General features: G+C 56.4%; 1 protein-coding gene across 3 annotated transcripts in view; it reads left to right on the top strand.

The window, feature by feature from the left end:
• Positions 1-1262: 1262 nt before the first annotated feature.
• Positions 1263-11460, top strand: part of ATP6V1B1 (ATPase H+ transporting V1 subunit B1) — a 28441-nt gene continuing 18243 nt past the window's right edge. For 2 of the 3 annotated variants that reach the window (XM_058550989.1, XM_058550988.1), the window contains exons 1-2: positions 1264-1461; positions 8821-8876. In XM_058550989.1, the coding sequence (XP_058406972.1) occupies positions 1344-1461; positions 8821-8876 (174 nt within the window). In that variant the 5' untranslated portion in view covers positions 1264-1343. Of the gene's footprint in view, positions 1462-8820; positions 8877-11460 lie in introns of all 3 variants that reach the window. The other variant, XM_058550990.1, reaches the window with a different exon arrangement.

The raw sequence follows: 11460 nt of genomic DNA, 5'->3' as shown, positions 1-11460 counted from the left end.
CACGTCATTTTATCACCCACGTAAGATTTGTGGAACCAATACCACAGTCAAGATACAGAACTGATCACCACAGAGATCTGCTCCCCTTCATAGTCACACCCACCCCTGCCTCCTTCTCTCCAAGAGAATTCTTTGAAAAAAATAGGACTTGTGAGAGCGGAGACCAGATACCTGATGTGGGTCCTGAGACCGGAGGATCCAGGGTGAGATTTTAACTCTGTGGGGAGAAAAGACAAGCACAGTCTGCCCCAGGCTGCGCTGGGAAACACGTTTGGTTTCAAACTGGCTGTCCTGAGTCACTCAGAGTGGGGTGCTGGCAGGGAAATCCTGAGGCTGGAATGAGACATGGCAGGACTGGAGCAGACCTTGGGTTGGGTGGGTCCACCCCGCCTTGCCCGGCAGACCTGGGCCACACTCCGTTGGCCCAGGGGACAGGACAACGCCTTTAGCCTCGGGTTCCTCCATTTGTATTTTCTGCCCTGGGCTGAAAATGTCAGGGCAGGCCTGCTGCATGGGCTCTTGAGGTGAAATACAAGTAGGTGAGACAGGGTTGTAAGATCAGATGGAGAGAGACCTGCCCTGGTACTTAGGGAGCTCTCCATATTATGAGACAGAAAGTCTGATGGAGGAGACACAGGCTCAGCTTGTGGGGGCTCACAGCCGAGTGGCAGCAACAAAAGAGAACTCTCCAGAAGAAGACCAGACATAGGAAAGAGACCAGATGTGGTGAATCCAGGGTGCTGGAGGATTCAGGGAAAGCTTCCTGTAGGTGGCACTGAAGCTGGCCCAAGATAACCCTCTACAGATGTTCAAAAAAAGATGATGATGGAATTGTGCAGGGAAAGAAGTACCCAGGTATGGCCAGGGTAAGGGGTGCAGGGTGAGGGCAGGTTGGGGGACAGTGAGGAGAAGACCTGAGGGGAGGGCAGCCTGCCAGAAACTGGGTGTGCGGGGGAGACCAGAACGAGGGCTGAGGGGCATGGGGCTGGGAGAGCACCTGAGGTTCCAAGAGTAAGAACAGAGTTCACATTGGCTGCAGGTTGGGGGCAGAGGAAGAGCCAAGAACAGAGGTCAGAGAAGCCAGCCTCACCCCTCCCTCCCCCATCCCCCTGCTCCCAGGTGGCCTAGGGCACCTCCCAGATCTGGAAGAGCTCCAGAGCCACAGCACTGGTTTCTCTGTTTACAGTCAACTCAGAAGGAGAGGAGGGTGGAGGGGAGGGGAGAGGAGGGGTGACCGCAGGGGCTGGCTAGTCAGCTCTTTCTAGTTCCAGCTGAGCCTGAAGTGTTGGACCTGCCGTCAGCAGGCTCAGGCGCTCAGCTCCCAGCCGGACACACACATCACCATGGCCACGAAGGTAGACAGTAGGCCCGAGGGGCTCCCCAGCAGTAGCTGTGACCTGGGCGCGGCCCGCGAGCACATGCAGGCGGTCACCCGAAACTACATCACCCGCCCCCGTGTCAGTGAGTATGACCCCCCAGCGAGTGAGGTTGGGGTGGGCTGCTTGGGTCCCCAGGTCCTGCTCGTTAGGCTCAGGGAAGAGGAAGACCCAAGACTTGGAGAGACCTAGGGGGCTCTCAGTCCAGTGGAGTGATGCAATGGGCTACCTGGACAAGGGGCTACCTGGATAAGGGGCCACCTCTAGGTGGAGAGATGGGGGTCCCCAGCCCAGGCTACCCAAGAGGAGAGGGCAGGCGAGTCACTGCAGGAACCTCCCTGTCATCACCCTGACCCTGCACTAAGACCCCAAGTCCAGAGAGGGCTCCCAACTGCCCCCTGAGAGAGTGCGTGTGTGTGTGTATGTGTGTGTGTGTATGTGTGTGTGCACACACTCCCTTGTGAATGTGTGTGTTTAGGGTATGTGCATGTGCACCAGAACACTCAGCACCAGGAAATGCATGACCAGTGTTGTTGGGGAACGTGTGTGGCAATGCAGAGTACGTGTGCGTTCTCAGGATGTGTGTCATGTCAACGTGTGTGTGTCCTGTGTGTATAACCAGGGGAAGGCAGGTGCCTCGGTGTGTCTGGGCTCCACCTTCACTTGGGTGAGGATATGTGCAAATATGTATGTGACAGCGCGAGTGTGTGTGATCAGAGTGAGGAAATGTGTGACAGTGTGTGTGCAAGCTTGTGCACGCAGGATGAGGGTAAGCATATGTGTGTATGTGCTTAAGCATGCAGGCTCCCGAGGAGAACATGGGTGAGTGTGTGGTTGGGTGATGTCACATGTCTGTGTGGAGGGAGAGCCAGAGCCTGGCACCCAGGTGTAGGAGTGTGTGTGCCCACAGGGGCTGCAGGGTGCCCTTGCAGGCTTCAGAGGGGCCATCCCCGGGTGTGGCTCAAGTGCCGGTCCGGCAGGGGTGGGCCAAGTCCAGATGTCTGAGACAGAGAACCCAGTAAGGCCCCAGGACCAAAGGGAGCCCCCCCTCCCCCATCTCTCCTTGTCCAAGGTCACCCTCCCTGGCCTAGTGACTTCTCGAATTCTCAGACAGCCCAACTCACTGGAGTAAACCGGCCTGGCCGGCACCTCTAAGCAGAGCCAGAGGCTCGGAACAGGGTGTGTGTGGGGAAAAGCTGGCCTAGACCAGCTAGCCCCGCTCGCTCTGTAGCTCCTTGCAGTCCAGTGGGGGAGGGGAGTGACCTGAGAGGGCAGCTGAGAGCTGGGTCTGCTCTGGGGGCAGACACTTCCCTCCCTCCCGTTCCCTCCCAGTCAGCCCTGTACTTACAGTCAACAAGCCCTGGCACAAAGGACGCCCTGGAGGTTTAACCCAGGCTGCAACCCAGGGGTGGCAGTGCCCCGTGTTTGCACGTGTGTTGCTCCATGTGGCCCCCCACCCAGGCAAGTGTGTTCACACCAAGAGCTGACCCAGAGACAAGGGTCAGTGCAGGGGGAGCCCCTCCGGGCTTTGCTCAATGCCTGGGTTAAAGATGTTATTGCAATGATACAGACAGCTGCCTTCGATTTGCTGCCGACCAGCGTCCTCTTAGGGTACACCCAGGGGCCAGTCCCAGCCCAGCCCGGACACTCTCCCAGCCCAGGGGCAGGCTGAGTCCTCGGTGTGCTTCTGCGCCTGCAGCTTTCTCCACTTTCCCGCCTCTCTGCTCAGGCGCCTGAGGCGTCTTCTCCTTGCGGGGCACAGGCGGGTGTGGACCAGGGAGGGCTTGGAGACCCCCAGAGCTACTGCCCTCTGGGGGAGCTACTGCTGAGGCAAGACTCCTGGGTCCCTCTCTGCCCTCCCCCCACCCCCAGCCTGGCCTCCTACCTGGGGACTCCAGGCACTTCTGGCTGGAGAACTTCATAAAGAGACAGAAAGAGCCTGGGGGAGAGTTGGGGGGACCAGAGGGCCAGGGGGCTCGCTCAGCCATGGGTGGGTGTGAGTCCAGAAGAAGGCTTCCTAGAGAAGGAGGTGAACTAAACAGGCCTGAGGCAATAAAAATGATTTCACTGCAGTGGCTGAGGGAAGGAATGGGCCAGAAAGGAGGGGGTGGGGTGGAATCAGGATGGGGAGTGAACCCTCGCAATATCCACCCTGGGAAAGAAGGGACCCCTGTGCCTCCCTCCGAGCTAGAGTTGTTCCCCAGGGAGAGGAGGTGGCTGGAGATTTATCTGGTCATGTGGGGCAGAAGATGCCAGGGTCAGGGGTGGGGGTTGCCAAGCATGAGCCAAGGTTAGGACGGACAGGCTGGTAGCCTGGTTCGAGGGTTGGAGAGCAGTTAGCTTGCCCAGGGGCTTGAGTGCCTCGGTTTCCTCAACCAAAAAACAAGGAAGGTTACACTGCGGGAGTTCCACCCAGCAAGGTCTTGGGCTGAGTCTAAGATTCCAGCCCTGCCCTCCCTCCCTAATCCCTCCAGCGGGACTGGGGAGGAGGTGTGGGACCTGCTGCCCTGGGCTTGCCCCCACCCTGGCCTCAGGCACGCATGGGCGCGCCTGGCTCAGCCCTCTTCCAGGACGCTGCAGGTGTGGCTGGGCTGGCCCTAATTAGTGGGCTGCTCGGAGCCCCGCTGAGCCTTTGACAGGGAAGGCGGTGGGGAGATGGGGGCAGGGAGGGGCTCCACCCGCCTGCTGCCCAAAGTGCAGCCCAAAGTGTCAGCAAGGACAATGGGGGGCTGGGAGCAGAGCAGCTGGAGGGAGTGTCTGCAAAGTCTCAGGAAGGCCTACTGAGGGAGCGCCCCTCAGAGGTCTTCCGGTCCAGTCTCCTGCCTCCAGTACCACCCCCCACCCTCCACCTCTCCAGGGTCGAGGGGTGTGTCCTAGGGCTGGGGTAGTGGCCATCAACCTTGAGTGCCCCAGGATACTGTCCTGGTTTGTGGATACCCTAGGAGAAACCAGCCGACTTTCTGGGCCTCAGTTTGCCATTCCGTGCAATGGGCACAATCAGAGTTGGGAGTGGGCACAGAAGGCCTGGCTTCCAGGCAACGACACCTTTCTTGCTCAGCCACCACCTTGGCTGTGTCCAAACCAGAGAGCATCTAGGAAAAGATAAGCTCTAGTCTGACAGGAGAGACACAGAGCCCTAGTCTGAGGGGAGAGACACCATCTGCCTCGTTAAGGCAGAGAGAAGCTGGAGGGCAGGATGCCCTCTCCAGTGGCAGCCGGTAGCGCTGTGGGACATCAGAAGGGAGAGGACCCTGTGGGCTGCAGGAGTCAGTCGGGGGCAAGTCCTTGAAGGTGTGAATAGCCCGATGCGGAACCTAAATGGCCACATACACGGATTATCCGCAGTGAAGTGTCCAGACCATGGAGCCGTGTATTCATCCAGCATCTATTTTTGAAGCCCCCCTAGAGCCAGGCACCCTGCTTGCTGGAAGCCTGGGAAGGTGGCTTACAGACAAGCCTGGTGCGATGAGGTGGGGGACTTGGAGACCACACGCTGGTCCCCAGTGTGGCCTGGGCTCGGGCCAGGCATCGAATTGAGAAGCTGGCAGCCCGGAGGACCTGGCTCTGCTGCAGGCAAGCACTTTGCCCCCGGCCCCTCAGCTCCCCCAAGACCAGCCCCTCCTCCTTGGGGACTGGGGATGGGCAGCAGATCTGCTCCCCTCTTTGTGCCTGCCACCACCATCACTCCCCGAGTCCTCAGGCGCCCCACCCCACGGTAGAGTTGTTGGCTGTCAGGGTTAATGGGGCTTTCACGCGGCAGAAGCTGTGAAATGGGGGGAGCCGACTGTGACCGAAGGGAGGAAGTTGAAAGACTTGTCTCCAGAGGCAGAATTGGAAACCATTCCCTGGGGCTTTCTGGACCTCGGGCCCCTCCCCTCTCACACCCGCCGCCCTATGAGGCTCACCCACCCTGCGTCTTTCTTCCGCCATCTCAGCCCTTTTGGCTGGTCTGGTATTTTCTCTCCAGGTCCAGCAAGATACCAGCTCTTCTCGGGGCTTTCTAAAATGCGGCGCCCTCCGCCCCGTACTCTTTCCTGTGTTCTCAGGATCCATCTCCTCCTACCCACTTCCCCACCCCCCTCTGCCGAGCTCACAGGCTCTGCTCCGCCCCACAGGGCTCTAGCAATCCAGAGAATTTGATCAGAATGCCACGTCTGCAGGAGGGGAAGTGTGTGACTGCTGGGCGATTTTTCTTCTTGGTGGGGAGGGTGATGCCCAGCCTCTGCCCTACCCTCCCTCCTTGGGGTCTTCTTATGCCCACCACCCCCCTTAGCCCTGAGCATCCTCTCTCTCGTCCTTGCGCCCTCTGTCTTCACAGGAGTGGCAGGAGCCAGGGGAGCAAGCCCTGAGGCTGGGAGAAAGGAAACTCACTTGGTTTGGGGCTGGGAAAGTGCCAGGGGCACCATCGGTCCTGATGTAGGACAGAGGGGAACGAGCTGGTGGGACCAGGTGACGCCTTCCATAATTCATCCAACAAATATTTCCTGAGTGTTGACCAAGGAAAAGTCACTACAATTTAAACAGCAAATATTTATTTGGGCAATTAGAATTGCAATTCGGGAGGCACAGATTCAAGTAGAAACCCAAAACGTGTCCCAATTACAGGAGAGGGGCTCAGCGTTTTTATGGGAAAAGGGGAGGAAGAGGCGAGTTGTATTAAAGAAGAGTCCATTGGTGCTAGATGAGGTGAGGCTAGGTTTGTACTTCATAGACTGGCTTGAGATTCCATCATCAGGCAAGCCTTGTCCTTCCTTGATTGGTTAGTGATCCGGTCATCAGCAAAGTCCAGTTTCATCAGTCCATACAAAAAGGATATATTTGTCTTTACTGACTTCTTGGAATGTCGGCAGTTTGGTCCAGTTTGGAAGATAAAGAAAACAAGTTGTGCGAGAAAATTCCTCTGGAATGGCTGCTCTGGCTCTATTTTAACATGACTCCACTCATGTCATCTTTCACACTACCATGTGCCCAGCACCATTCTAAGAGGTGGGATTCAGCAACGAACACCACAGACACCCCTGCCCTCATGTCTCTTGGAGCTGCTATGTCCTCCTGCGCCCCGGAAGCGAGCCCGTGCACACCAGCTGCCCTGCCCTTCTTTCTGTTCCCCGAAGGCATCAAGTTCTTTCTGACCTTTGGGCCTCCTCACCTCTGCCAGATATGCTCTTTGCCCAGCTCTCTGGGGGCTGGCTGGATGACCCACTTGATCTCCAAGAGGCAGCTCAAATGGCCCTTCCTGCAAGTTGCTTCCTTCCACTGCACCCAGTCTGGTCCTCCAGCCTGTTCTCCTTCACCCACCCCGTTCTTTCCCTTCATTGCACCTACTGCAGTTTGTAATTAAATTATTTTCTCTTTATCCTCTTTTGAACTGTAGGCTCCATGTTTTATTTGCCACCTTTATTTGCCTAGCCCAGTACCTAGAAGGCATCTGATAGATATGCTTAAAGAAAGGAAGAGCTGGGAGGGAAGGGAAGCAGATCATCCAGGGGAAGGAGAGTGAGATGTCAAGAGCCAGGTCCCAGCGCTGAGGCCCTCCAACGTCCAAGGGGCCTCAAAATAGGCTGAGGAGCAGCCAGAGAGGTGGGGGCACAAGGGCCAGGGCCTCCCAGGGGCTGAGGGAGAGAGTGTCCGCTCTGGTCCCTTTGGATCTAGCGATCTGTAGGCCAGAGGTGACCTAGAGAGAAGCCAGATTGGAGAGGGTGAGGAATGGGTGGGAGGTGGGGAAGGGAAGACAGCAATGGAGCCGTGCTTTCGAGAAGCTAGGTTGTGAAGGGGAGGAGAGAAATTGGGCTTGGACGGGAGCTGAGGGAGTAGTTTTAAAGAATGGGGATACTAGACCTTCTTTGAGAGGCAGGCCACAGAGAGGGGAAGGCACCAGCCCTTCACCCCAGGGAGCAGTCATCTCCAGGGCTGGAAGGTGGGACACCTCCTCCATGGGAACCCATGAGGAAGCAGAAAGAAGAGGAGGGCGGCTCAGGTGCACGCGGGTCTGTAGTTTGAAGGCAGGAAGGTGAGGGAGTTCCCCTGCTCTGGCCCAAGAAGAAGCTATCTTCTCACGCCCTCCTCCTGTTTCTGAGTTTTCCTACAGGACTTAAGCTTGGAAGAACCTTGCAAATATCCACTCAGGGATTACCTTACCCAGTAGGTCTTCCTAACCCACGTCCCGGTGAAAGGAACTTAAATCCCACAAAAATAAGGAGTATTCCCCCTCGACTGGGGAGGGTGCGAGCTTGGGGCATTTGGTTTCCCTCGGTGTGGAGTGGCTTGGGGCCAGGCTTGCCTAGAAGCAGGAGCATAAGTGCCTGGGAGCCCATGTGGTCTGAAGGGAAGCACAAGGTAGGGTCCCAGCCCCTGCCCTGCCCAAGTGTGCAGTGTGACCCTCAGCCAGGCTTTTCACCCTTCTGGGCCCTGTTCTCCTTGCCTGTTGAAGGAAGGTTGGACCACTCTCCCCTCTGAGGTCTTTCCAGCCTGTGAATGACCCAGCAACTTTACAGACACCCCTGCCCACCTTGCCTTGCCAAGTTCCTTCATCTCAGTTGTCACATGAGCAGTTCACCAGGACCCAGGGTTGTGGGCGAGGGACAGTCCCTCGGTCCCTCAACTAGCCCCTAGTGGAACCAAAATAGGCTTCCTGTCTGCCAGCCCATGCGTCTTCTACTGGGGTCCCCAACACTGGAGTTAGGAAGTATTTCTTGATGTCTAACTCAATCGCTTCCTGTAAGTGGAGCTCATTTCCCCATGTGCGGGTCTTTCCAGCCACCAGGACTGTGGGACATTCTGCTTCTTCCTCCTTCCTTGTTGATCCCCCCTCCCCCACGGGTACCCTGTGAACCCGGGGAGTGCGGGAGCCTCCCCAGCAGGGCCTGCAGAGCCACGCGCAGTGGGAGCAGGCACCAAGTCTGGTTTTCCTCACCAATGCCTGCACCCCTCATACACACACACAGCCCCCCCGCACACACAGTGCTCAATCAGTGTGGCGTGAGAGAAGTATGGTCCTGGGGAGGAGCAGGGGAGGGCAGTTCTCAGCCATGGCCGGGGGCCAGAAACTTTTGGAAAATGTTGTGGGTCAGAGAGGAAGGAGTGGGTAAGGTGGGGCTGAGGCAGGAGGGGAAGCTGCCTCAGGGATGAGACGGGCCTCTGCGTGGCTGGGGGAGGGGAGGACTCTCAGGGGCCTCTGCCCTTGCCCTGGCCCTCCCCCAGCCTCCTGCAGGTGTCCGAGGCAGCGGGGGGCCCTGCGGGCAGGGGCATGACCCTTACAGCAATGGTGGCTGGCCCTGTCACAGCTAATGACCCTGATGGCCTAGGTTGGGAGGAGGTGGGGGTGGTGCATAGAGGGGAAAGGCAGAGGATGCCTCTGTGTGTGTGTGTGTGTGTGTGTGTGTGTGTGTGTGTGTGTCTGGGTGTCTGGGTGTGAGACCCTCACCCACCCTTGCCCTTCCCCCAGCCTACAGGACTGTGTGCAGCGTCAACGGGCCCCTGGTGGTGCTAGACCAAGTCAAGGTAAGACTTCCGCCTCTTTCCGGCACTAAGGCCAAATCCCAGGGCTCCCCAACCCCTGTGTAGAATTTCTTCTAAATTGTACTGCTCCTGGATGGCCCCCGGGCCTGCCCTGTTCTTTCTGATCCCCTGTCATCCACCCCTACATTCTCCCCCACAAGCTATCTCCCCAGCCCCCTGAGGTTTCCCCTTCCTGCCTTTTCAGTGGGAGCTCCACTCTGGGCTTTGGGAAACCTGCTTCTACCACCCGTGTACTGGGGGACTTGGGCTATTGTGTGTCTTCTTCAGCAGTAGGACGCCTGCGTCTGATTCCTCACGGGCGAGACTCTCCCACCTGCCGCTCTCGTGGCTCCTCTTTCAAAATGAAGCAGAGGAGGCGGCATGTCACTGCCAGCCACCTTTCTCCAGAGCTCGGTGGTTTTCAAAGGCCTTTGGACTATCTCGGCCTGGGAGCCAGCATGGGTGGGCAGTGCAGGGGCCCTCACAGATAGAAATGGGGTGAGGGCGACTTCATGCCCCCAGGGAACTGGGGGAACATGGGAGACACTGGCAGTATTTTGAGTCCTGGGGTTCGGGATTCTCGAGGCATAAAGAGCCCTGCAAAGGTACGAGATCACCCCGCAGTCCCCCCGTCCCAGTTCCACCCCTCAGTCTCCCACTCCACCCCACCCTGGGGGGTATACACCCCCAAACTGGAAATCTGGGTGCCACCCTTGACTTCTCCCTTCTGGACCCCAGTCTGCCAGTGCCATGCACTGTCAGCAATCTCCCACCCCACCACTTCTTTATTATGGCCATGGCCTCTGGCCACCAGCCCGGTGCCTCCCATCCTCCACTCTGCAGCCAGGCAGCCCTGACCCCTTCACTCCCCTGCTTCAAAGTCACTTCGGTGCCTCCCCAGTGCCTTCACCTTACAGGGCTTACGTTCCATTAGGGTTCCTGTGTGCCTTTCCACTCTCATCTCTCATCATGCTTCCTTCCCCACCTAGAAACCCACACTGTCTCTGCGTGGAGCTGCCATTTGACGGCTCCTGGCCTCTGCACATACTTGACCCTCTGCCTCCTCAACCAGTTTCGCCATCCCCTCCCTGTGACTCATCCCCAGGACTAGCTGAGAGGTCACCTTCTCCTGGAAGCCTCTCCCAGCCCCCTGGGCAGTCAGCCTGTCCCTACTTTTGGCTTTGTGTACCGTCTGTTGGCAGTATCTGAGGCCCCTGGTTACTGCCTGGCCACATGTCTCCTCCCTGTCCCCTTCCCCCTACACCCTGGGCCCTCCTATTGGTTCATGGATGGTGTTTTATTAATCCTGAGCTCCCAGAGCCCCACACTGCACTTTTACTGAACCCAGACCATTGTAGGTGCTCAGTTTGTTTAAAGGAAGGTTGAATAAATGAATGAGACAAATGAAGGAACGTGTTAGCATGACTAAATATGGACCTGTCAAAACTTGAGCCAACTATAGCAAAGAAATCAAACTCACTCATTTCTGGAAAACAAATTCCATGTTCATCTGGACATTACTATTTGGTCCACTAGTGTCAGGGATTGCCTGGAAGGAAGTGTGGTGGAGCAGTTATGCGTGTGTGCACTGGGGCCAGACAGTCTTGTCTTGTCTAAACTCTTCTTGAGTTTTAATCCCAGCTTATCCCACCCCTTCCACTAGCTACCTGTCAATTCTAGATCAGCAGACCAGCACCACCTCGGAGCTTGTTAGAAATACAGATTCTTGGGCTCTACTCCAGACTGACAGAATCAGAATCTCCTGGCGTGGGGCCCAGAAATCTGTTTTTACGAGCCCTCCGGTGATCTGATGCTCCGTGAAGTTTGAGAGCCATCTATCTAGGACTGTAAATCCCAGTCTCCATCTATTAAATGATAATAGGGTTGTTATGAGAATCAAATCAGATACATGTATTATTACTATTTCCACTTGAGAACAGCTAGCAATAGCTCTGCCTGGAATGTAGAAATGCTAATATGCCTGATGCAACAGTTGGTGTCATCTCCTGCCCCCTCGCCCATCTTCACCACACTCCCTACCATGCCTGTCAGTCTATGGAGGACCCACTGCAGTGTGGAGAGTCAGTACCTATGCTGACATCCATTTTCTCAACTGTAAAGTGGGGTGGACTTAGGCTGGAGATAGATCCCCAGCCCTAAGTTCTGTAAATGTTGGGTACATCTGTGACTTTGCAAAACAGAATAACTGGGTGATGGAGACACCCAGAGATCCTTGCAGAAGGAAGGAGAGGAATCAGTAGTTTATAGTCTCATAAGTTCAGGAGACGGAGAAGGCACCTCTGTGAACCCCCTTGCACTGTCCCATACCCCTTTCCTTGTTCTAGTTGCTCTGGCAAAACGCCACAATTTTGTCTCCACAGCGCCACCTTCTGCCCCCAGTGAATTACACAGGCAATTATGCTTCCTGCTTCCGTCCTTCTCAAGCAGAAAAACATCTGGGGAAAGAATTTTGTGTAGATCAGAGGTTCTTAGCTAAGGGAATAAGGCCCTTGAAATTGTATGCAAACCTTTGAAGGTATGTATTCCTGTGTCTGTGCATTTTTCTGGGGGTAGATTCCACAGTTTT

This window comes from Diceros bicornis, chromosome 12 (assembly GCF_020826845.1).
Source record: "Diceros bicornis minor isolate mBicDic1 chromosome 12, mDicBic1.mat.cur, whole genome shotgun sequence".
NCBI classification, from domain to species: Eukaryota; Metazoa; Chordata; class Mammalia; order Perissodactyla; family Rhinocerotidae; genus Diceros; species Diceros bicornis.
The sequence above is the reverse complement of the archived record's forward strand: the minus strand, read 5'-3'. Positions and strand labels throughout refer to the sequence as shown.